The 27,173-nt window shown below is 41.9% G+C and overlaps 1 protein-coding gene and 1 long non-coding RNA gene across 4 annotated transcripts in view; one reads left to right on the plus strand and one right to left on the minus strand.

Moving 5' to 3' along the window:
* The window catches only part of NIPAL2 (NIPA like domain containing 2), a 76,140-nt gene extending 73,367 nt beyond the window's left edge, over positions 1–2,773 (minus strand). For 2 of the 3 annotated variants that reach the window (XM_072773965.1, XM_072773963.1), the window contains exon 1: positions 2,627–2,763. Coding sequence is in view for 1 of the 3 variants with exons in the window: in XM_072773961.1 (XP_072630062.1) it covers positions 2,627–2,731 (105 nt within the window). In the remaining 2 variants the exon portion in view is untranslated. Of the gene's footprint in view, positions 1–2,626 lie in introns of all 3 variants that reach the window. The other variant, XM_072773961.1, reaches the window with a different exon arrangement.
* LOC140603592 (uncharacterized) lies at positions 1,868–20,462 on the plus strand. The gene is made up of 3 exons (XR_012006515.1): positions 1,868–2,122; positions 18,209–18,338; positions 19,980–20,462. It is a non-coding gene; the product is annotated as an uncharacterized lncRNA (long non-coding RNA).
* The last annotated feature ends 6,711 nt before the right edge of the window (positions 20,463–27,173 follow it).

Here is a 27,173-nt window from a genome sequence, read left to right on the forward strand (position 1 = left end):
CCTGTGCACTCCCATCACTGAAACTCTGTCCACCCCTTAAGTGCCCAGTGGAAATACTACCTTTCCACAAAACCTCCCTGATGGCCCCTGCGAAAAGCCACCTTGCTCTGAATTTCCATAGGACTTTATACCACTCACATGACACTTAAAACATACTGCCTTGTTTTGGAGTTACCTGCACAGCTCATTTCCCCAAGTACCCAATAACTCTTCTGGAAGGAAGGGTTTGAATCTGACGACCATGGTGAATATGTACACATGCTTTGTTCAAAGCAGGGGGCTCAATAACTATCTCAGAAACATTACCCTTTTATGCTGCAAACTTGTAGATCAAACATGAAGAAAATACTGTTAGAGAACCCCACTACATTTGTCTTTCATAGGCAGACTCTTGAGTGACAAAAAGGGGAAAAGACCTCACTTCTCTGGCTTCCCAAAACATTTTCTGCCCTATACTACTACTTCTACCCGCTTTGTGATTTCCTCCTCTAGAAGCCCTCACATCTTTGCTCCAGACAACACTGATTCTAAGAGACCACTGTTAAATATTCATCCATTATGTGAAAGTGTTGGTCTTTTCCTAGGAGTTAATTTATCAGTCTGGTGGTTATCACTTGGAAAGACACAGAGAGCTGGGCAACTGGTAAATAGATGCTGTCATCATCTAGTTCAGTTGTGACAAAACTGATTAAATCATAACTACCCAGGAACCAAGGTTGCTTTTGAGTGTGAGAGTCCTAAACTTGTGTCTCACGCTCCTGTTTTTCTGGAGCCACTCCCATTTTTAGTCATTTACTTTCAGCTGTGTCAAAAGAGAAAAGAAAAAACCCCATTAGGCTTCATTTTATTTTTTTATTGGCCTGGCCTACCCTAAAGGCACTCAATAAAATGTTTGCTGACTGAATTTCAAAAAATCAACTTTCACACTCTTGTCTTTTGTAAGATGGCCTAAATTTGTACAATAATGGGAAAGGTTGATGCAACCTGAACTCAAACTAGCTATAGTTTAGATGTCAACTGAGTCATTTCAGTTAGCATATCCTGGGCACACCATTTTAAACCTGATCAAATATATACAGTCAGAGGCATGTTAGCCTTGCAAACATCAAGTTAGATGTTCACATTTATGTCACGTGGTAATCTGTTTTGATGTTAGAGAGCCAAGACTATCTTGAATTCTAGTAAACATCAAGGACAACAGACTATTGGGGTTTCCATTATGAAAACAATGTTTTTTCCTGTTTTGGATGATGCCATTGTAGGTCATAACTACTAATTCTCTAATTTCTTTACCAAAAGAAGAAAGTTCATTCTTAAACCTTTACTAGGAGTGCTTCTAGCATAAGCATGTTAGAGCTTGTTTGTAATGTACATTAGCATAAGCATAATTTAACAGACTTCAAAGAGCTTCCCATAAAAAGCAATTCTTCTCTTTGTAATTCCTGTGAAAGAAGTGAAATAGGTTTCGCACAGTGACCAAGAGGCTCTGAGTCCCCTCATGTTTCCTTCTTTAGTACATTTTGGGATAGAACAGGCTTAAAGCAATACTCTCTGCTGCAAACTAATAAGGTGAACATGCTTATTTTGTCTTTCTGTAAATAATTTTCTGTTAAATTTCTGAAAACAAAATTTTAATATTTTAGAAATTAACATCCGAAACACTGTTCAAGCGTCCTTTAAAGGAATTCTGGACCTCTAATCATTAGTTAAAACACGATTTGGACCGACAGTAACAAGTATGTTGTGATTACATTGTTGTGAAGTAGGAAGGCCCACAGATTCGTTAAAGAACAAGAATACAGTAACACACTTAGGAACACAGGCAGCAGCCTGGGACCCACTACATCAAGATCCCTTGCTCCCACTTAAAAGAATATGACTGCGGCCAGTGGAAGGGCTCCTCGGAGTGTTTTTCTGATCTTTTTTTTATATATATATTTTATTTATTCACTCATAAGAGAGGGGCAGAGACACAGGCAGAGGGGGAAGCAGGCTCCACGCAGGGAGCCCGACGTGGGACTCGACCCGGGACCCCGGGGTCACGCCCGGGGCTGAAGGGGGCGCTAAGCCGCTGCGCCACCCGGGCTGCCCGCGTTTTTCTGGTCTTAAACCAAGACAGAAAGTAAGTGGGAAGCTCCGCTCCCCTTTGATTCCGTTCAGTGTATACTTCCAGCAGAAACCGGCATCGCTTAGGCGGACGACGGTTCCCCAGAGGGCGCGTGAGGCAGAGGCAGGGGCCGGGGCCGGGGCAGGGGCCGGGGCAGGGGAGCGCCGGGGAGCGCCGAGCCGAGGCCGCAGCATCCGCGCGGGGGCGGGGGTCGGCGCCTGAGAACCGGGCGTCGTTCGTGTTCAACCGCAACGTGGCCAGGATGGAGGGGGCTGGGATGCGTGGCGGAGAGCCGTCGCCTTGCAGCCCTCGGGTCCTTCCGGGGAAGGCGGATTCGGGCTGGAGAGGCGGGGAGGCGCGGGCCCCAGGCCCGGGAACGACCCGCGGAGGCCGGAGCCGCCCACCCGCGCGCCCCGCCCCAGGGCCTGGTGCCCCGAGAGGGAGGCCGGGCTCGCCGGGTGGGCCCGGGCGAGCATCTTCCTGAGCGCCGGCGGCCAGCAAGAGGCGCCGCGGCCTTACCTGGTTCCCGAGGTACCACGCGCCCGACAGCGAGCCGTTGCCGGCGCCCGGCGACCAGTACGTGAAGTTCCGGGACAGCTCGTCCACCGCGGCCGACGCGGCCATGCGCCCGCTCCCTGGGCCCGCGCCGGCCCCCGCGCCCCCCGCGCCCCCCGCGCCCCCCGCCCCGCCGCGCCGCGCCCTCGAGGCCACTTCCTGCCCGGCGCCGGCCACCTGGCTCCCGCCCCCGCGCCGCAGGTGCGGCTCCGCCCCGCCCCGCCCCGCCCCCCGACGTCGCGGCGCGTCCGGGGGCCCCGCGGCCTGGGCTCGGTGCGCTCGCGGGCCTCGCCGCCCAGGCGCGTCCCCGTGTCCCCGCGTCCCCGCGTCCCCGCGTCCCCGCGCGCAGGGCTGCACCTGCCGGGGCCGCAGGGCGGTCGGTCAGGACGCACCCAAGCGGGCGGACGGCCCCGGACCTGTTCCCGGCAGCTCCGGCTTCTGTCACTTTCAGGGTTTCTCAGTTGAACGTCCAAAGCTGTTTGCGATGGAAAAGTCACGAGTCCCCGAGAATATTGTAAGCAACACGAGAATAAAGGTCAGGTCCATGAAATCTCAATGCCAACGATTGATAGATCCTTAGTCACTATTCCCGCAATGAAGGAAAGAATCTCCTGTGTTAGCTGCACAACCCTAATCTTTCCTCCAGAATCGAGGTACTTTCAGATGAGACCAGAAGGAATTTCTGAAACCAGCTGCTGGATGTAAAAATTTAGAATGGGAGATAGTTGTTAATGGTCTTAACAAACTCTAACTAGATGTTCGATTTTGTGTGTAGTCATTCATTCAAATTCTACCGCCTTACTACAAATGAAGTGTAAGGTATCCCTGACCTTTAGAATCCTGCGGTCCTATATTGTTGCCGGAAGCACCGGAACTTGGATTCTTTTGTTTAGACCATGCTGAGATTCTTCGTACATAATGTGTTCTGTCTGCCATGACTTCACTACAGGGGACCTTCAAGAAAAGAGAATTGCTGCCTAATGAAAACTGGGAGAAAGTTTTCAGTGTTTATTAGGGGAAGTATGCGAATGAGAGAAGGAAGCGAGAAAAATACCACTTTTAGGTAAATAACAAGACATCACCTGGGAAGCTGTGTAGTTTCTTGCTTTAGCACCCAAAATGCTCAATGAACAATTGATATGGTAGCTAACTCTTCACAATTTTAAGAGGCTCATTTATTTCAAATAGATATCTGAAGGAAAAAGTGTCTTTTTTATATCTTCTATAATACCACATTAACTTATGTCGGTGACCTTATTAATGCTTCCTTCAGTTGAGTGCTTTAGGATACAAGTAACAGAATATCCTAGTAAAAGTGGCTTAGATAACAAGCATGTTGTCTCTGGAGGGAATTTGGTTCTGTGTGGCTCTATGATGTCATCACTTCCATCTTTCTGCTCTACCATTCCTGATATATCAGGCTTTTCCCTTTACATGGTGGCAGCTCCAGGCATTACATGCAAACATGACCACATGCAGGGGGAAAAAAAAGTGAGGCATTTCTTCGAATGCATCTTGTTTTGTTGTTGTTGTTGTTGTTGTTGTTGTTGTTGTTTTCAGAGAGGAAAACCTTTTTCAGGCTGCCCCAGCAGATTCCCCTTCAGGTCCCATCAGCCAGGACTGGGTCACAAGCCCATCCATGCTCTACCTGCAAGGGAGGCTGGGAAAGTGACTCGGGCATTTCCAACCTTCAGAATGGGAGGTGAGCTCTATCTGCAAGGAAGAAACCAGGATAGGGTGGGAGGGTACTACCAGCAGAGCCTGGCACAACCACTCCTCAATATATTCTATCAGCCAGATTGTAACTAGTCATACACTCTCTAACAAGCAAGATAATAAGTGGATCGTGTCACTTTCCTGTCTAAAATGCTACCAGACCTCACCATTGACACAATAAGTTCACACTTTTTAAGCTTGGCATATGAGACACTTTATGATCTGGCCCCCATGCTCTGCTACACACAAATCAGTCCCGTTTTATTTTTTAATTAAAAAAATCATTTTCCATTTCTTTGCATTTGTTTAAAATCCTGTAATTTTGGAGGAAGACAGCACTCGGTACAGAATAAGTATGATGTGTAGCCTGTGACATGCTGTTCTCCAGATTCCAAGATGCCACTGCAGTGACTGTGGCTCTCCTAATGTGTGGGGGTGGTTGGAACAAAGAATTCGTGACCAATGTTCCTTTCCACACAGTTCACAAGGAGGCGGCAGGAATGCTGTGTGAGCTATTTCGGTCCCAGCGGTGTAGGAGTCACTGGAGGCTGTTCAGGGCTTTGTGACGGATGGCCTCTACTTCTTGCGGGGTTTCTTCAGGGGATATCCTGTTCACTTTACAGGACACCAAAAACCCTTGATCTACTGGCTGTTTTTAGAGCTGAAATGGTGGAGGTCTGTTCTTCAGTTAATTCTAGGAGTTCTGTTTTGGTGCCACATCATTTGAAGCTAAATCCTGACTCCATTGCAGATTTGCTGTATGATTTTGATCAAGTGGTTTAATTTCTCTGTGCTTTGCATTTATCCTCTGTAAAAGGGAGCTAATGAGTACTGCAACATAGAAAGTACTCAATAAGTTGTATCTTTTACTACTTATGATGGTGGGAGAGGGAAGAACTTTTTAAACAAACAGATATGCACAAAAAAATACAAACCACAGAGGATAAAGTTGATATACACAGTTGCAATAAAATTAAGAACTTTCATACATCAATAGACCAAAAATATAAAAAGATAAGTCACAAAGAGAGAACATTATTTGTTATGACATAAAATTGATGAAACTTCACATCCAGAATATGTAAATAACTCCTATAGGTCAATAAGAAAATGCCGGATAAACCAGTAGAAAAATGGGCAAAAACATAAATAGGCATGTTTCCTAAGAGAAAGTATAAATGGCTGATAAACATATACAATGCTTCCATGTCACCAATAATCGGAAAAATGCACATTTAAAAGCTCAATGAGAATCTATTAAAAAAAAAAAGAGAGAGAATCTATTTATACCTGCCTGGTTAGCAAAAAAAGTTGTTTTTTTAATTTATATTTTGTTTCAGTTTCTTTGGGCCACTATAACAAAATACTACAGACTGGATAGCTTATAAACAACAGAAATTCAATTGCTCACAGTTTTGAGGCTGGGAAGTCCAAGATCAAGGCACCAACCTGGTTACATTTAGGCCCCCTTCCTCGTTCACAACCGGCACCTTCTTATTTTTTTTTTAATTTTTATTTATTTATGATAGTCACACAGAGAGAGAGAGAGAGAGGCAGAGAAACAGGCAGAGGGAGAAGCAGGATCCATGTACCGTGAGCCCGACGTGGGACTCCATCCCAGGTCTCCAGGATTGCGCCCTGGGCCAAAGGCAGGCGCTAAACGGCTGCACCACCCAGGGATCCCACCTTCTTGTAGCCTTCTCATGTAGTAGAAGGGGCTAGAGACCTCTCTGGAGCCTCTTGTATAAGCCACTAATCCCATTCACGAAGGCCTCACCTACTAATATATCCACCTTTGGGGAGGTTTGGACTTAAAGAAGCAAGTCCACAAAAGGTTATAGACAATGTGATTCAAAAGCATGCAAAATCAGACAATACAGGGCAGCCCGGTGGCTCAGCGGTTTAGCGCCACTTTAGCTCAGGGCCTGATCCTGGAGACCCTGGATCGAGTCCCACATCGGCCTCCCCGCATGGAGCCTGCTTCTCCCTCTTCCTATGTCTCTGCCTCTCTCTTTCTCATGAATAAATAAATAATTAAAAAAAAAATCAGACAATACACTGTACATCCATATGTAGGAAAACCTAAAGAAAAGCAAGGGGATGATAGACACAAAATTTGGCCAGTGGTTCAAAGGTATCGGCAGTGTTTTACTTACTAAACTGAGTGATGGACTATGACTACAGGCATTTATCTTATTATTATCATAATAGATACATTTATATCTTATAGGATGTAATTTTTATTTTATTTATTTATTCATGAGAGACAGAGAAGAGAAGCAGAGACACAGGCAAAGGGAGAAGCAGGCTCCATGGAGAGAGCCCGATGCGGGACTCGATCCCTGGTCTCCAGGATCACGCCCTGGGCCAAGGGCGGCACTAAACAGCTGAGCCACCCGGGCTGCCTGGATGTAATTTTTATAAGTGCGATATACTTTATAACTAATACAAAAGATGAATCAAGAATCAAATGCAAGATTTTCTGGTCAAAGTTTTCAAAAGTTCAAGGTCAGTTGACCTGGATTTAAGTTAAGTCTTCTGCTCCTTATCAGCTGTGTGGCTTGGGGCAAATTCTCTGAGATTCAATTTCCTAGTTCATAAAGTTGGGAATAATAATATTTTATTTCAAATATCGTTGTAAACATTCCATACTAGGTAATATAAGTAAAAAACATTTTATAGTTCAACTCAGTTCACCCAACATTTGGTGCCAGGAGCCAAAGGCACAGGGATGAATAAAGCATGGGCTTTTTTTGCCCAAGAACTGATACCAACGTGAGCAGACAGGCAGGTAACAGGTAGACTCAAGTTAACTTTAGCATGAGAGCTGGGAGACAACAAAGTGGTTATCCTCAGCTCAGTTTGGGAAGGCAAGTGCAACCTGAGGCTACCTAGAAAGGAGGGCCAAGTGTTCCAAATCCCGGAGGATGAGTTAGCCACTGCAGAAGGGAGGTGGGGGTGATCAGGGCATAAAACAAGGCCAGAAACAAGAAACAGTATAGTGGGCATGTTTCCAATTAGTCATGGCTGAGATGAGATTTACCCTGAGAATAAGGACAGAAGGACCAGCAGGGCCAGGACATATAAGATTTGTGTGCTGGGTTATTAAGGTTGGACTTGACTGTTAGAGCAGTTGAGTAAGTTTACATAAGGGAACAGCAGAACAGGATTGTTGCTTTACTTTTTTTTTTTTTTTTTAAAGATTTTACTTATTTATTCATCACACACACACACACACACACACACACACACACAGGCAGAGGGAGAAGTAGGCTCCCTGTGGGGAGCCCGATGCGGGACTCGATCCTAAGACCTCAGGATCACACCTGAGCCAAAGGCAGACACTCAACCACTGAGCCACTCAGGCGCCCCAGGATTGTTGCTTTAAAAGATTCCCTACTGGAAGGGCAGTGATGGTTTAGGTGGAAAACACTAGAGAGGGAGAGTCAAGTTAAGAGCCTACAATGAGGATACATGACAAAGGTGAGAGAGAGCAGAGATCTCAGAAATGTTTCCAAGTAAAACCTGCACAACTGGTGGATGGAGCAGGGGAGGGAGAGAGAAGGTGGGGGTAAGGAGATATGAAGCAGGGGAGAGAGAGACAGAGATGAGAGAGAGTCTAAGATGTGTTCTAGTTGGGACTACTGGGTGCTAAGGCAGCATCACTTACCAACATGGGTACTAGGAAGGAAGATTCGGTTTAGGGAGAGAGGGTGAATTCAGTTGGAGTTGAAGACTCAATCGAATTTGAGGAGCTTGTGGGGCATCTAAGCAGAAAAGGAGGTGCACGATTATCTTAAGATGCAGGGGTGAAGTCCGGGGCCAGGGAGATTTAGGTGGATGAGGCTGGCCAGGGAAAGCACATGGCCCCCATCATTTGGAGTAGGACCAGGCAAACTTTTTCTATAAAAGGCCAGATAGTAAATATTTTAGGATTTGTGGACCATATGGTCTCCTACCATAACTATTCAACTCTGCTGTTACAGTGCAGAAGCAGCTACAGACAGTATGTAAATTAGTGTGTGGCTGTGATCCAATAAAGCTTTATTTACAAAAACAGGTGGCTGGCACAAACTATAGTTTGCTGACCCCTTTCCTAGAGAGAGGAGAGCTGAGTGCAGAATATTAGGCCAACAAGGACCACTCGAGAGGTAAAAGAATACATTGGCTAGGCCTCTTGGCACATGAGTGAAAGGATCCCAAACCAAAAGAAAATTCAATGACTCATAATTAATACCTGGGAAGGCAGGGATGGAGCTAGACCACTAGATCCAGGAACCTGATTTCTGGGTATGGTCTTCATCCTCAGGTCAGCTTCACATGGTGGGGGCATGGCCACAGCCTCTCCTGGTGTCCATCCTTAGAGCCTGGGTTCAGAAAGGTAAAGGAAGTGGACAGATTGGTTATTGTTCCCATTTCTTCATGCCCTCCCTCCCATGGAGGGATATATCTATTATCCACCCCTAACTCTTCACCTCTCTCCTCCCCCGCCAATTGCCAAATGACTGTAATTCCTCCCACTAGAGGCAGCATCTCTGTGATACTGGGTTTGGCCACATGGCTTGCTCTGGAAATGTGGATAGTGACAACAAAGTGACAGTTCTGAGCCAAGACCTTGAGAGATAGCTCACATTTCTGCTTGCCCGGTATTTCTGTGCTCTATCTTGAGAAGAGGAGGCCTTAAGTAGCCATTGGTCCACAGAGAACGAAGACACCTGTGAAGCCCACCTGAAGTCAATCCTTACCACATCTGGCCTATAGACTCACAGACGAGAAAATAAATATTGGTTCTTATAAGCCAACAAGATTTTGAGAATAAAAAAAAAAAAAAAAAAAGATTTTGAGAATATTTGTTATACAGCAACACTGATTGATTAGGGTGTGCCCAACCAGCTTCATTTAGAAAATCCTGGTGAAAAACAGGCCTGATTTGGGACATGTAACCCATCTTGGGACCAACCACTGAGGGCAGAGAGATGTGGATCCTGGTCTCACTCTTCTTTAGGGAGGTGGGGGCAGTTACCAAGGTGGGGGCAGTTACCAAGGTGAGGCGGGCTGAGCAGACAAAAGCAGTAGCCAGTTCTGAGAAGTCAGGCAGGACAGAGTAGCCAAAACCAGGATGTGTAGATGGCTGCGAGGACACAGAGATGATACATGAGAAGTGTTTGTGCCCTTTGCAACAGCGACCAATAAAAGTCACGAGTGATCCTTGCCTGAGCAATTTCAGTTGAGTGTTGGGGCACCAGCCAGATGATAGTTGGTGATTATATTTAAATAAATTCAAAAAAAATAAAAAATAAAAAAAATAAAAATAAAATAAATAAATTCTAATTCACGATAGGAGTGTTAGCTCTTCCTGAGAAGGACTTTAGATAAAGGAGCAGGTTAGGAGTCCATGAGGAGGGGTCAGAGTTTCATTGATTTGTGCGGCATTTTGAAGCCATGGGAGGCCTCCGGGGAAAGGGAATGTCGGGATCATCCACACTAGAGGGACGTGATTCTCGAAGTGGGAAATACAGCCCTCAAGGGTAGAACCAGATAAAAAGGGGAGCCCAGTTCTGGTGTGACCCTCAGGGCCTGCAGCAGCAGAATTGGATCTTTGGGAACCAGACGTTGAAGGCAGAATCAAAGGGACATGAAAATTAAAATAGCAGGGTTTGGTGAGGGATCGCAAGGGAGGTGGGAGAAGCCAAGGGAGGAGAGAACTGGTAAGAGTGTCTGGTCTCAGGCCTGGAGAAGCAGTAACAGAGCCAGCCCATAACACAAGTATCCAATTGGTAAGATGGTAATCTAGTGCCCCCCCGCCCCCCGGGACTCTGACCTTGCCTTAACTTCTTTCAGGCCTCTTTCCTTAGCCTCTGTCCTCCTTCTACACCCTGTCCCGCCTGCCTTTACTGATGACTATGTAGGACTTCCTAAGGCTGTGTCCCACCCAGGCTAGTCCTCCCCAGACAGTCCCCCAATATCATTTCCTCTGCCTCCTCTTAAATTGTACTGTTTGTGTCTCATTCCTTTGCTCTTCACTCTCAAGGAGGCATCTGGGAATGGATCCAGGCCAAGATATTAACATAATAGATCTTCTTCTGTGGTTATTTGCTTTCTAAATGGACTCTCCTGGTAACATGATGTCTTAACCCAAAGGAATATTTCTGTCGAAGGAGTAACAATGTGGCAGATGGAGGTGGGGTGTGCAAAATTGCCTCTCAAATCTTACAGCATAAGTTTGCCACTGATGAGGCTTGTCCTGAACTGGGGGAGGCATTGAGGAAAGTCAAAGAGCCCTAATTTTAGAAATAAAATACTTGAGGCACCTGGGTGGCTCAGTAGTTGAGCACCTGCCTTTGGCTCAGGTCCTGATCCTGGGGTCCTGGGATGGAGTCCCCACATCAGGCTCCCAACAGGGACCCTGCTTCTCCCTCTGCCTGCATCTCTGCCTCTCTCTGTGTCTCTCATGAATAAATTAAAAAAATCTTTTTTAGAAAAAGAAATAGAGTACTTAATTTTAGGCAACAAGACAACAGATTTTTAGAAGTAATTCCTAAATTAAATGTGGAAAATATAGGATTAGGCAAGTGGCCACAAGTTCAAGGTCAAGACGCAGTTACTCATATCCTGGTGTATTACCTTTTTCTTCCAGTTCCAATCTTCCATGCTTACATTTGTTATTTCACTTGATCCTCACAAAAGCTCTGTGAAGTAGGTGAGGCATTTGTGTTTCTTAAAAGCACTTAAAAATTTTGTCTTTTGGGATCCCTGGGTGGCACAGCGGTTTGGCGCCTGCCTTTGGCCCAGGGCGCGATCCTGGAGACCCGGGATCGAATCCCACGTCGGGCTCCCTGCATGGAGCCTGCTTCTCCCTCTGCCTATGTCTCTGCCTCTCTCTCTCTCTCTGTGTGACTATCATGAATAAATAAATAAAATCTTTAAAAAAAAAATTTTTGTCTTTTTACAAAGCAAAATAAAAAAATACAGTTTAGAGAAGCTAACATCCTCATCTAAGGTTCACTCTGGTTTGTGGTGGAGTCAGGACTTCTGCTGCTCAGTTAAGAAGGCCAGCTATGTGGGTGAATTAGTCAAGGTTCTTCAGAGAGAAAGAATCAACAGAGATGTAGATAAATGGATACAGATATGGCTACAGATCCATGTGATGATGAAGACTGAGAAGTCCCAAGATCCAGGAGAGCTGAGGTAGAAGTTCTAGTCTAAAAGTCAGAAGGCCTGAGACCCAAGAAGAGTCAGTTTTTCAGTTTGAGATTGAAAGCAGGAAAAGACTCGCGTTCCAGCTCATCAGTCAGGCAGAAGACATTCCCTCTTGCTCAGTCTTTTATTTTATGCAGATCTTTATCTGAGTGGAAGAGGCCTCCACGTTAGGGAGGGCAATCTGCTTTACTCAGTCTACTGATGCCAATTCTAATCTTGTCCAGAAACACTCTTCTGGAAACACCCAGAACAGTGTTTGACCCAATAGTCTGTGTTCCCCGTGGCCTCATCAAGTCGGCATATAAAACTATCACAGTGAGCGCCTCAAATTGGGAAATAAAAAGACAGTCCTGTATTGCATTGAATACCCCTGATATGGCCTATGGAACCAGGTGTGACAAATGTGCAGGCAGAGGTTTCATGGCCATAAATTTGATTATTTGTACCATTTTTCTTTGGCCTGGAGTTTGGTTTCTATAGTCATCCAATTTGTCCTGTAGGTTTTCTGTGACCACTTTACTTGAACAGGATTCACCTTCTATCTTTCTCCCCTCTCCTTCTCCTACATCATCTTTATTGTCATACTGTCATTAGCAGCACCCAAGGTTCACTGAGTGTCTTCTGCTCTCATGGCTCTATACCAGGAAGGAATTCAGAATTCACAGGGGAATCTAGATCTGTCCCTTGCTTTGAGTGGCTTCATCACAGTCTAGGAGACAGAAGATAGAGAGATAAATGTAAACCAACTACAAACTACCTAAGTGCTAAGTGCAGGAGGGTATTCATCTTAAGATTGCACAGAAAGGAATGATTAGTGGGCTGAGTGTGGTCTGGAAAAGCTTCAAGGTGTCTGTGACATTGGGCCTCAGGGAAGAGCACATCCAAAATGAGACCACCAGGAACAGAGACCCCCCCCCCCCCGCCCCATGACAGTGGAAAGTGTGAGTGTGTGCAGGGACAGACAGTGAGTCGAGGCTTGGTGGGCTTCTGAGCCATTGAACAGCTTGATGCTTGGAGAGCAGCATCTAGGAGCAGCTTTAGGTCCAGGTTGCTAACTAAAATTTTTTCCAGTGTGAGTGAGATTTTCCAGGATCAGCATGGAGAGTCATCTGCCTTTCCTGGAGGCATCTCCTCCCCAGCACAATTTCCTAAACCTGTCTGGCCAGTCAGGTATCACTGCTGCTCTACCAAGTTATGTACAAAGCCTGGATCTGCCCATGATTAAAGAGGGGGGAAAAGCACTGAAAGAAAAAACCTCTACCCGTTTTCATGTGCATGGTGAATGCTGTTTTATATGGTTTGTCCTGTTTGTCTGGGTCCCTAGCCCTAATGAGCTGTAGATTATGGAGCAAGCAGGGACTGGTCTGGCAGTTCTCTCCCAGGCCCAGGCACACCGTTGTGCTCTGCTGGCTTTGGGGGCAGCACAGAAACTGTGTGCAATGAGACTATACACTTTGCCTCCGACAGCCAGTAGGGCAGCAGCTCTCCTTCCTCCTCCCAAATTCTCTAGACTCTCCTTGGTCCTCTGGAGGCTGTGTAGGCCCTGGAGAGTCAAACATTTCGAGAGATCACCTGTATTCCAGTCCTGCTCTTCCACGAACCAGCTGCATGGCCTTAGCAAATCCCTTTACCTCCCTGGGCCTCATTTTCTCATCTGTAAAAGGAGAGTGTGGGCTAGATGACTATGCAGAATGTGTTAACTGTGTCTTCTTTGAATTATATCAGACAGTGTTTTTCTCCCCTGGCTACTTAGGGGAGGAGAGGGGAGCTCTAGAAGGTACAAGTTCCTCTCCCTAAAACGTCATAAGATATTAGTCTCTAATCAAAGAGGGTTGGCTTTTACCTATCACACACACTTTTTCTTAGAATATTTATGTATTTATTTGAGAGAAAGAGAGAGAGAATGGGAGGAGGGATAGAGGGAGAGAGAGAGAATCTCCCGCAGACTCCCCACTGAGCGCAGAGCCCCACGCAGGGCTTGATTCCAGGACCCTGAGATCATGACCTGAGCCTAAATCATGAGTCATACGTTCAAACTACCAAGCCACCCAGATGCACCTACCAGATATATATTTTTTGATATCTTTAATGGGCATTTTAGAGAGATGGAATATTTAGAGAACTTTAAACATAGGAGAACTAAGAGTCAAATAATCCCATGATTTAGAAGCTGTATGATCTCAAACCAGTTACTTCACTTTCCTGGGACTCCATTTCCTCACTTATAAAATGAGAATAATAGTAATAATAATAATAGTAATAACAACAACAAGAACCACACTCCTTAGGGTAACTATGAAGATTAAATATGTGAGTCTTAAGTCCTCAGGACAGTGTGTACACATAGGAAATATCCACAAGCCAGAGCCATAGTGTGTCTGTCAGCTGTGGATCAGTGAGGAAATGACGTGTAGTATTGTAGTGGTTGGCAGGAGGACCCTGGATGAAGGAAGATCTGAGTCTCAATCTGGGCTTTGGGCCAACCAGCTGTGTGCCTTGGGCAAATTATTCTACTTCCTCAAGCCTCAGTTTCTTCTCTTTATGGGGAATTGTGATACTTCCTGCTCTGTAGAATTATGAGTGGAAGCAAGAAAGAGATGCTAGTAAGCCATTCTGCTTTTACAAGACCTGGTTTAGTCTTCAGGCTTTCAGGCCTATTCCAGGCCTTCACAACTCTACCCAGGAGGACCTTTGGAGATGTGGAGACCTCCTCTTTACTCTAGAGTGGCGCTGTTGAAAAGAAATATAATGTAAGCCAATACAGCATTTAAAAAGTCTTAGTAGCCTTGTTTTAAAAAAATTTTTTTAAAAAGTAAGTGAAATACATTTTAATAATGTACTTTATTTAACCCACTAAAATCCAAAATGTTATCATTTCAACACACAATCAAAATAAAAATTATTTAATATTTTTTTGTACCAAGTTGGAAACCTGGTATGTATTTTATCCTTGCTGCATAGCTCAATCCAGACAGCTTAATTCAAGTGCTCAATAGCCTTATGTGTCTAGGCCCCTAAATTGGAAGCCATGCCTCAAGCCTAAGAAAGCAAGATCAAGCCTCTCCTTCCACACACTCTCAAGCCCACCTCTTAGTTCCACTTCCTGTCTGGGGACCCCCTGATTTCACAGGTGGGTGCCCTAGGAAAAGGCTTTGGGATTCGTAGAAGATACACCCACCACCCACATGGGTGTGCTCTGACCTTCCATGTCTCACTAGAAAAGCCACATCAGAATACGAGATCATAAGTTCAACACCCATTCCATGAGATACACATAAACAACAGGGAATTGATTTTTCAAAGCACTTCCAAGCTTGTTATTTGAAATATCACTATCATCAGCCATCAATTATCATTTTCTTTTTTCAGTCATGCCTTTGGAGAATTTTATCCACTGCCATCTGGCTTATATTTAACCCTCTCTGGTAATTAATTTGTATATTCAACTTCATGAGTGCCTACTATGTGTAGTGGACTTGAGAATGTAGTAATGAGCAGAAAGAGTGCAGTGCCTGTGCTTGGGAATGTTAAACTTGAGTTGGATGGGAGGGAAGTAAGCAGGGTCTTATAACAATGGTATAAGGGGGGTTATAAATACTGAGTACTCGGGAAGCTCATAGGAGGGCAACTAACCTAACACAGTAGTGTGTGTGTATGTGTGTGTGTGTGTGTAGGGGGGCAATCAGGGAAGAAATGTCTAAAGTAAAGTCTGAACTTTGAGTTGAAATTGGAGTATGGGGTTGTTGGGTGTGGAGCTGGAAAAAGAAAGAGAACATTCCAGGTAAAGAGAGAGCAATCACATATTCCGGAAGGTTCAGAGTAGGGGGCCTGCAAATCACACCCTCCCACTGGAGTCCAGGAGGAGTACATTTGTGGTGTGGGTAGATGTAGGGGAGGCAGGGGATTAACCATGGTTAATACTTAGGGCTTTATTTAAATTCTATGGTAAAGTAAAAAAAAATTCTATGGTAAAGATCCTGGGAACATCAGTTCTGGTTCTGATTTCTTGCTTGCTGTTTACAAGGTATCTCCATGTTCCACTTAAATTCAGCATGCTCCAAATCACTCATCACTTCCACTCCTCTGCTAAATATTCCACATGGGTTCTCTCTTCTAATTTTTCTGTTTCTCATAATGAGATCAGCATAATTCCAGTCTCCTACTGCAGCGAAGACATCTTTCATCCCTTCTCTAACTTCACTCCTGTACCCAAGCCATTACTAAATCTCACTAATTTTTTGACTGAATAGCTGAAGGCCTTTGTTTCAAGCAGTTTCTGGCTTCCTTGAAGATAATTCATCACTTATTTTTCTATAATAGCTTTAAATTTTCAGCAGGGCAATCCAAACTCCAAGTGGTATAACTTGTACTCCTTTGAGATATTGTTTTGGAACAAACCAGCAGTTTTGAAAATCACATCAGATTATAAAGTAGGAAAATAATTCCAGCAGTCCAGAAAAGTTCCAAGTAATTTTTATTGGAAAAAAAGTTTTATTTATTTTTTTATTCTAATGTCTTCTTATATCTTAAAAAAAAAAATCAACCTTCCTCCTGAGATTGTAAGGTCATGTTACTGGCGTAGAGAATCCATAAGCAGGGATTTTGTCCAATTGTGTCCCTCTCTTTCTACATAAGCCTTTTCCTGGATACATTACCTGCATGTTCACTCACCCTAAAAAAATGTTCAACACTGTTTAAACTTGCCCTTGATTACCAAGTATCTTACTTCATATTGGCTCAACAATTCATTATAACCACACCCTGTACTGGACATGGAAAATTTAAAACACAAGAACCAGACTGCATTTTGTGTCTCATGAATAAATGAGAAGAGAAATGATAATTTCCCCCAGTTGCATTTTGTCATGTTTTAAGCAAAATGTCCACAGACTGGAAATTTCATTTGAATCAGTAAGTATTTAGTGAGATTTAAGGATTGTGTTCAGCATGAAACTACTTGTTAGAGGTACAATAACCACATTTTGTACACTTAAAAATGAGGATGCTAGTGTGACAATGGGACAGAGTTTTGAAATCAGTACACTCCCAGAAAATTTGTGTTGAATGATTCCCATAGTTAAAGGAAATGCAATATAAACACTGTCACTCAAGTTTATAATTTTATTGAAAACACAAGTACTTGGCCAATGAGTAGTGAACATCCAATACAGGAGGTACTTTATTAGCTGGTAAAGTCACAAAGGTGAAAAATACAGACAGTTGCCTTAAATGCTTTCTGAAAACATTGTGAGGCTAATTTTATGTGTCAATTTGGCTAGGCTACGGTGCCTAGCTGTTTGGTCAAACACTAGTCTAGATGTTGCTGTGAAGGTATTTTTTAGATGCAATTAACATTTACATCAGTAGACTTTGAGTAGAGTATCCTCCATAATGTGGATGGGTGTCTCACCAGAACAGTTGGAGGCCTTAAGAGCAAAGATTGAAATTTTCCCCAAGAAAGAGAAATTCTGCTTTCGGACTCAAGACTGCCAATATTGGCTCTTGTTGGAATTTTCAACCTGCCCGCCTACCCTGCAGATTTTGGATTTACTGCTTTCCACAATCGTGTGAGCCAATTCCTTAAATAAGTCTATCTCTCCTCTCTGTACACACACACACACACACACACACACACACACAAACACATCCTGTTGGTTCTGTTTCTCTGGAGAAATCTATATAGCTTTCATAAGAATTGTCATTTATCTCCCATTCCTGAGCTAATCTATACATTTTTAAGCAAAATTGTATAATATCTTTTTTTCCCCACAAATGGTAACATCCCACTTCACAAATATGTCTTCTAGCAATGTTTTTAAACATATGGCATCGACTTTTAAGGCCCAACTTGCTGTTAAAGAGAAAATTTAGAAGCTAAAGTGGGATTACCAGATAGAACAAAGTTGCCTAATTTCAAGTGGGATGAGAAATGAGGGAATGTAGAGAAGCTGGAAGAAACCTCTGAAGTGTTCAAGTCAAGGAGGTGACAGAAATGAAGGCACAGAGAAGGCAGCTTTGGCCTCTGCTGACAAAATTTGGAGGAAGAAAAGTGCGCAGATGATTGGACCTATGCCTCTAAGTATCCTTACAGTGGAAAAATATGCTGTGAGAAGAAACAACAGTAGAGCAAAACTGGTCAGAGAAATTGGGATAATGACCAAAACTGCCTGGAGGAAAGAAAGGAGCAAAGAATGTCATTTAAGATCTAGAACTGTGAGTTCAGCACTAGATTAATGTTTGGGGGTTCTGGGGTTTCTATGAAGTGTTCCAGTGGAAAATGGTACAGGATGATCTGCTCTAAAAGGAAATGTGGGCACTCTGTAGCAAGAGAATTCTGGATGGGATAAGTGATAGCTGATTTCCACATCTGATTTAAGCACATAGCAGGCCCGTTTCTCTGAACTGGCAATAGAAAACACTTGGAAGGGAGAAATCTTATGAATAATTAGACATAATTAGGTTGTCAGCTCATATATCATTATGCTTTGCCTCTCAGGGATGTTTTGCAGATTAATTAGTTAATGTTTGTAAAATAAGCTCCAAGTGCCATGTATCATTGGCATAGAATTTGATTTTCAGTATGATGAATGTAATTAAGTCATGTTGATTTCATACAAACTTTCATTGCAGGATAATGTCTGTTCTGGAGTGTTCTGGAGACATTGGAGCATGGGTTCTTCTACTGGCATTTTATCAAGAAAGCTCTCGATGTTCAGAACACTGTGACAGGCATTTGCATCATGTGTGATACACAGCTCAGGTAAGATGAGGAATTTAAAATGTCAGATTAGAATTGTGGCTTCTACTAATGAATAAAGGTTATGTTTTTATATGATACCCAGCTTGATAACATAGTAATTAAAATCAAGATTAGCAGGAGAGAGAACATTAAGGATTTTATTGGGAGCCCTTACCTATTAAATGACATGTACATTAAATATTCTCCAGTTAGGAAACTCATTTTTAAAATCTAGAAATGGCTTTAAATCCATACCTGTTAACAAGCTGGTCATAGATAGTATAATTGATTATTGACTCAGAAGCTCAAATATGAATATTTTTGAATTTAGTGATTTTTGAAAGAGGCATCAAATAAGATCCAGGATGGTGGTTTTCAAACATTTTGGTCTCAGAGTCCTTTCTACTCTTAAAAATCACTGAGGACTCCAGAGAGAGCTCTGTTTATATGTGTCACATTTACCAGTGTTTATTGTATTTAGATATTAAAACTGGGGAAAACTTTAAATTTATTCTATTCATCGAAAATAATAGCCCATTGGGGACCCCTGGGTGGCTCGGAAGTTTGGCGCCTGCCTTTGGCCTAGGGCACGATCCTGGAGTCCCGGGATCGAGTCCCACGTCGGGCTCTCAGCATGGAGCCTGCTTCTCCCTCCTCCTGTGTCTCTGCCTCTCTCTCCCTCTCTCTCTATGTCTATCATAAATAAATAAATAAATAAATAAATAAATAAATAAATAAATCAATCTTTAAAAAAAAGAAAATAATAGCCCATTACATAATAACATAATAAGAAACTTCTAATGAGAAGAGGTGAGAAGAGTAGCACTGTTTTACATTTTTATAAATCTCTTTAATGTCTAGCTTAATGGAAAACAGCTGTAGTCCATATCTGCTTCTGTATCCAATCTGATGTGAGACATCTTTTTGGTTGAAGGAGGTGAAGAAAATTTGGCCTCACATGAATATGTAACTGGAAGAAGAAGTATTTTAAGAACCCTTTTTAGATAATTGGATATTCTCTTTTAATTTGATGCCAGAACTCTCAGCAAGTGATGGTGTCTTAAAGATTAGTTTCTTAAAAATTGGTGGATTTTAAAACCATATCAGTGACTTTTTGTATCCCATCACTTTAAAATCCAATGATCTATCTTGTACTTGTATCATGCATTGGTTGTTTGGAAAGTAGTGGTTCACTGAGTGATCCAGATCTTCCAAACGTTCCAAACATTTCATTATACAGTGTCAAAGTTCACTTTTGTCATATGACCACTGATTTCATTCTAAAATTCTTTAAGTATTGGTATACCATCAAATTTTCTAAAATTTTCATTTTTGCTATAAAGCTGGAATTGTATTATTGGCAATACATTCTTTCAGTTGTTTTCCTTGAAGTGATAGTCTCACTTTGTTCATTTTAGAGACAATGTCTGCCAAATACCAACATATGAATAAGCATAGTTTTTTCAAGTAAAAATGCTATTCCATTGAAAAGCAGCTAGTTCAGCTCACTGCACAAATGATTTTCCTTGAGACAACCATCATAACTGGTATGCATCCAGGTCTTTATGACAACTTCCTACAATATTCACACAGAATATTAAATCGATATGTGCTCAAGGGTAAACATTTAAGAAACTGAATACTTTTTACTGCTTCATTAAGGTCACTGTTCAGTGAAATTGGCCTTTGAAGGAAACCCTGCAAGTGCATGGCAGAGCCATATACACTACAATTTGGTGCCACTGCCACCACTGGTACCAGTGCCCCAGCAGTTTCCGCCATCTTGACTCTGCTCCACCAGTGCAAATATCAGCACACTGAAAATGCAGGTAATGTCCAAGTCTTACAATAAAATAGTTTTGAACTTGTAGACTCTCTGAAAGGGTCTCAGGGACCTCCAGGGGTTCATGGATGGCACTTTGAGAATCACAGGTATAAGAATGCACTAAAGGTGTTGCTGAGGAGAAAGGTAGGGTATCTTTTTAAAGCGGTGATTTCAGGAATAGCTAGGATGATGGAAGGCAGTGTAATCTGATGGAATTGGCTGCTATTGTTTTTAAGCAGCAGAAAGCATATTATATTGCCCTAAATTTTTTAAAACTTTTTGACTGTAACACACAAGAAGATATACCTTTACATTGTAACCTAGTGCATGCATATATGCAAATATATTTACTGAAATAAAAGTTTTATGAAATAATACCGTTGCAATTTGTGATGCATCCTAACGATTTTGTTACTGTGTTTCATATTTTTAGAAAAATGTTAATCTGATTTCACTCACCAAGAAACAAAACAGATGAACATATGGGAAGGGGGAAAAAGGAGAGAGAGAGAGAAAGAAACAAACCATATGAGACTCTTAGGGATAGAGAAAAAAACTGAGTGATACATAAGTAATGGGTATTAAGGAGGGCACTAGTGATGAGCACTGGGTGTTGTATGTAAGTGATGAATCACTGAATTCTACTCCAGAAACCAATATTGCACTGTATTTTAACTAGCTAGAATTTAAATTTAAAAAAATTTTAAGGGTAAAAATTAAATTAAAATTTTTTGTTTATTTTTTTAAAGATTTTATTTATTTATTCATGATAGACACACACACACACACACACACAGAAAGGCAGAGGCACAGGCAGAGGGAGAAGCAGGCTCCACACAGGGAGCCCGTCTCAGGATCTGATCCCGGGACCCCAGGATCATGCTCTGGGCCAAAGGCAGGTGCCAAACTGCTGAGTCACCCAAGGATCCCCTAAAAATTTTTTAAAACATTGATCATACCCTACTAAATTGGTTTCACAACTCACTCATGGGTTAGAAACCACAGTTGACAAAAGTCTGTTTTAAATAAAGATGCTTTAATTATAAATTCTCTTCAGGACTGACTACCTTTGGTTGGAGACTAAATGAACCCAGGAGTTTTTAATGGTTGGTTATTCTGTCATTTCTTGATTCAGTTGCAAATAATTTTAATGAGTGGTCAAACAAGAAACCCTTCATTTCAAGGATGCGGTGTGTTTGATTTCATTAATTTTTTTTCTGATAAAGTTTAAATGTGTACCTGGGGCTAATAAAACTTAACACTTTTTCTTCAGCATTGGTGGATAAATACATATAACACAACCTTACAAAGAAGATTGTATTGAGACTGATACAGTAATAGTTGCTCCCAGAAAAGAACACTTTGGTGCATTCCCAGGATCTAGGTTTATATCGTTTTCTTAAAGAATTTATTTATTTATTTGACACATAGAGAGAGAGAGAGAGAGCATAAGCAAGGGGAACAATGGCAGAGGGAGAGGGAGAAGCAGGTTCCCCACTAAGCAGGGAGCCGAATGCAATGTGAGATGCAAGTTTGATTGCAGGACCCCAGGATTATTTTTTTTTTTATAAAGTCTTTTTTTTTTTTTTAATTTACTTATGATAGTCACAGAGAGAGAGAGAGAGAGAGGGCAGAGACATAGGCAGAGGGAGAAGCAGACTCCATGCACCAGGAGCCTGACGTGGGATTCGATCCTGGGTCTCCAGGATCACGCCCTGGGCCAAAGCAGGCGCTGAACCGCTGCGCCACCCAGGGATCCCGGACCCCAGGATTATTAACTGAGCCCAAGGCAGATGCTTAACTGATTGAGCCACCCAGGTGCCCCCTAGGTTTATATCCTATTTAATACTGCTCTGACTTCCTACTCTGTCAGTCTCTTGAGACTCATTACTCTGACAGGTGCAATTAATTATAAAAACTAAAATGAACTGGCTATCAAGTTTTTATTGCTTTAATGTAAGTATTATTTTTTGTTGGTGATATGATAAGAAAAGAGATGGTAAGGAAGTAGAATATATGAGAGATAAAGAAATATCCTCTTTGACTTCTTCCAGTATTTGGCTCCTCCCTACTTCTCCTACTTGGCTTTCAGGATATCCCTTCATGATCTGTCTCTCTCTTTTCCTCTCTTTCCACCTATATTTTCCAATAGTTTAAAAATATTAATCTGTTGACCTATCCTGCCTTGATCTGAAAATATTGGTTTTCCATCTGTTTAAGGTCAAGGTACTTGCCTAGCTTTGCCTCCTCTGCTTTGGCATCATTTATTCCATGGCTTCAAGCAACATGTCGGAAGGATTGGGGCAAGGAGATCAGAAGTGAGAAGAGTTAGATATCCATTGAACTTGGTCAGAAGCAGGATGAAGAGGCACTGAATTAAGGAAATGCCACTAGAAATGGAAGAGGAGGACAGACCTCTATGACTTGTTTAGCAATTGGAGTGGGGATGCAGGAGAAAGAAAAGAAAACATTGAGATTCTCTCTGGAGAGAACTTGGTACAATAGAAGGAAAAGCTGATACAGAAAAAATTGATGAGACCATTAAAAAACAAAAACAACACATTGCTGATGTTAAACAGGCACCAGAAAATATAATAGTGGAACTTGAGAGACTACAGGGCTAGAGACTTGAGCCAAGTAATCTACCCTTGAACAGTCTCTGAACTCATGGGTATAAGTGAAGTCACTAATGTAGAGAACCCAAAAGGAGAAGATTACTGAAGATAAACTTTGGGGAACTTCAAAATTGGAAAGATCAAGAAGAGGATGAGGAGTCCCTGAAGGGGGATCCCTGGGTGGCGCAGCGGTTTGGCGCCTGCCTTTGGCCCAGGGCGCGATCCTGGAGACCCGGGATCGAATCCCACATCGGGCTCCCGGTGCATGGAGCCTGCTTCTCCCTCTGCCTTTGTTTCTGGCTCTCTCTGTCTCTCAGTCTTTCATGAATAAATAAATAAATAAAATCTTTAAAAAAAAAAAAAAAAAAAGGAGTCCCTGAAGGAGCTAGAGAAGGAGAAATTTGAGGAGCAGAGAACCAATTGGAAGAATGAAATTTATGGAGACAAAGTCATTTGGCAGCACATAAAATACTAAGTTACCATCCTTTGGGGGAGAGAACAACATCTTCCTTCTTCTTAGTAAAGAGTGACAGAAAGCAATGTTCAAGGAGATGCATGATGTGGAGGGAAAGATCCTAGAACTTGGAGCAGCAACGATGGGTCTCATTTCCCCATAGGAGCTTACTAGTTATGTGCCTTGGGCAAGCCATAACGCACAGGTATGAAAGCATGAGAGAACACCTGAAGGCTAGCCTGCAACCAGTATACTGTCAGAAATAGATCAAGCCACAGAGGGTGTAGCTGCTTGGTTTGAGGAAGTTAGAGAACACTACTGAGTATGGAACTTGAGTCAAGTGTCAGAGGATGACCAGGATTTTGGCAGATACAATAGTGGAGGAAGAATACTTGACTTTAAACATGGTGGTTCATCACCTGGAGAAGAAAAAATTGAAGACATAAGTTCCCCCCAAAAGACCATCTCTGTGTTTACTTTTTCTTGCTCGGGAACTCAGGAGCCTTGTTTATTTGAGATGATATAGACTATAGTTTGATACTTGACAGAAGACAAAAAAGAAGGGAAAAAGTATATATTCATATGTAAAGTCTTCCTTTAGGATGGATGAGTTGTTCTTTATTTTTCTTTATTCACTTTCATTTTAGGATATACCCTGAATTGTCGCTTGGGTGGCTCAGTTGGTAAGCGTCTGCCTACGGCTCAGGTCACGGTCTCGAAGGTCCTGGGATAGAGTCTTGCATCCAGCTCCCCGCTCAGCAGGGGAGCCTACTTCTCCCTCTCCCTCTCCCTCTATCCCTTCCCCCTGCTCATGCCCTCTCTCTCTCTCTCTCTGAAATAAATTAAATAAAATCTTTAGGGAAGAAAAAAGAAATATACCCTAAGTTCTCAACAAACAAAAGACTGTTATTCTTAAGGAGATTGTAGCACTTTATGTAGAAAGTTAAGAAACCACTCAAAGATCCCTCTACTTTACAAGTAGGAGGTGTGAATAAGCAACTCATTGTTTAATTTAGAGATCAAAAGTGAAAGCCGTACATTGGAGGTCAGGGAGATGCATATTAGATGTGATATGAGTATACGTCTTCTTGGATTACAATATGAGAGAAGTATAGGAGTTGATTTCAAACTGAAGAGAGACATGGGGAATGCAATCCAGAGGGATAAATTGTTTAAGAGTATTGTGACTTTAAGATACAATATCATTTTGGTAGCAAACCAACATTCTTGAGCCATGATGCTCGTTCTTTTGGGGAAAAATTAAATCAAGCAAACATAAAGACATTTTATTCCACTATCTTTGGGAAAAAATTCAGTTACAAGTTTGACCTCTAAGAATCAGTTCCAGAATACTATAGGTTTTATTGACCATGCAGTGGAACAGGATCAGCAGTCACGGTGTATAGCAGACAATCACGTTCATTGCTGAGAGTTGCTTGTTAGGCATAACCAGAGGCTTCAGAAAGGGTTTCAGCGTGGTTCACCTTGCTTTGAACGAAACCAGTGAGATCACCAGCATTCACTTTAGTGAGGACAAGCTGAGAATTAGCAGCTTTTCAAAATAAAAACCAGAGAGTACTAAATGTGTCATCATTGGGAGGGGGTGCTTTGGGTTTAAGAGGATTTGGACACTTACAGAGATCATTACGATGTTATTAAACATTTATAAGTTAGTTTATATTTGCCAAATGCAAATATAAAAATCATTTCTTAATTATACAGGCATTAAAGTCTTGCATCATTAACCACATATTTAAAACAGCTTTGTGCCACTTATAAAAACAACTTAAAATATCAGATTGTTGAATTTCCTCTGTTCTAATATCCAATTGCCTTACAGCAAGATTAACCTGTTTATGGTCTTATTAAATACATTAAAAAGTGTAATTTTCTCATTTGTCAAAATTGAAGTATAGGGAAATGAGGCAATTAATTTGTGCATATTTATTCATCGATTCAGTGTTAAAATTTGAGAATTGAATTCTGATTTTTTTTTAAAACCTGGTCAATATTTGTACAGTACATCAGGCAGGCAGCATACTGTAAAGAACAAAAGAAGGAAAATAAGATGATAAAAATTACTTGCTTTGGGCTGAATAACAAAAGAGAACCAAATGGAAACTCATCCACTAGCCAAGAAGGGCTCTCACTTGCTCCTTTATCCATCACCATCAGCTGGCAGATGGACTCAATGCAAGCTGCCACTGATGCCAAGTTCTCTGCTTATGCAGCAGTCTTTGTCCTGGCCATTCAGGGAGGGAGGACAGGGAGTGGCCGGAGCCTCCAGTTCCACATAGCAGTTCATCCCAATGTGAAGGAAACTCTTGGGGCTAGCCAACAAAAATGGAATTCAAATTTGGAACCAGACCTCACCTGATATATTCTAATTGATTGTCATATGATTAGCCATCTGTTTATAATTTAAGTGTCTTTTCTTTGTATGAGAAATGCTTTTGTACAGGGTGGGACCCATCCTCCTCTCAATTTCTATATGGAAAAAAAATTTTTCTATCTTTTCATTGCTTTGCTGAGTAGCTTTCAACAGGCTGTTGGAAAAAGTCTGGGTCCAGATTTATAAAGTATCAACTGATGCTATGCTAGAACAATGGGGTATTTTATGGGCTGTAAAGCTCTTATTATTAAATAATTTTTTGGTTGTGATAATTTTAATAATTGGAGTAGTAAGCAATTTTAGAGGCTGGAAGGGTGATGAACATTTTAAAATCAGTTGAAAGTGTTTCAATTCAATTTACACTGTAAGGGCTAAATCCGAAATATTATTTAGTTGTAACTATACTTCCACAACTTATTTGAATGCTACTATTTAGATGATTTAGGGAAATTGAGGCTAGCTAGAATTACAGGTCAAAATTAATGGTTCCCAAAATTTCTAGAAATGCAGAAATCATTCTATTTTTCTCAATTTAAAGTAGATTAGTCTTCATTGGGCCAACTTTGATTCTCTTGTCTAAACTTCCCTTTTATGAGTCCCTTATTAGTCTGTTATCAAAATTTTGATAGTGGACATAATATTTTAGAGTTGTATTTTTTAAGAAAAAAGAACAGGGGTTCTTAAACTTTGGTTCATCAGAATAACTAACCTTGGGAACCTGAGCCTCAGCCTGAACCCGTGGAAACAGAATCTGGGGTCTGAGCATCTCTTTTTTTTTTTTTTTTTGTCAGAAGTCACTCAGGTTATCCTGATGCACATAGTTTGCAAACAAATGAACAAGACCAGCCCAAAAGCCAAATCTGCCTGCTTTTGTAGATAGCACTTTTTAGGAATACAGCCACACCCATAATTTTTTTTCATTTATCTTTTCATTTCATTAATCTTTTTTTTTAAATTTAAATTCAAGTTAGTTAACATATAGTGTAGTACTGGTTTCAGGAGTAGAATCTGGAGATCCATTACTCACATACAACACCCAGTGCTCATCCCAACAAGTGCCCTCCTCAATGGCTGTCACCCATCTAGCCTATCCCCAAACCCCCTCTAACAAGCCTCTAGCAAGCCCCAGTGTCTTATGGTTTGTCTCCCTCTCTGTTTTTATCTTATTTTATTTTTCCTTTCCTTCTCCTATGTTTATCTGTTTTGTTTCTTAAATTCCACATATGAGTAAAATCATAAGATACTTTTCTTTCTCTGACTTATTGTGTGTACCATAGTACACTCTAGTTCCACCCATATTGATGCAAATGGAAAGATTTCATTCTTTTTGATCACTGAGTAATAATCCATTCCACATCTTCTTTATCCAGTCATCAGTTGATGGACATCTGGGCCCTTTCCATAATATGGCTATTGTTGGTAGTGTTGCTATAAACATTAGGGTGCATGTGCCCCTTCTAATCAACATTTTTGTATTCTTTGGATAAGTACCTTGCAATTGCTGGGTCATAGGGTAGTTCTATTTTTGATTTTTTGAGGAAAATCCATACTGTTTTCCAGATTGGCAGCA

The sequence above is a fragment of the Canis lupus genome, chromosome 14, assembly GCF_048164855.1.
Source record: "Canis lupus baileyi chromosome 14, mCanLup2.hap1, whole genome shotgun sequence".
In the NCBI taxonomy this organism is placed as follows: domain Eukaryota; kingdom Metazoa; phylum Chordata; class Mammalia; order Carnivora; family Canidae; genus Canis; species Canis lupus.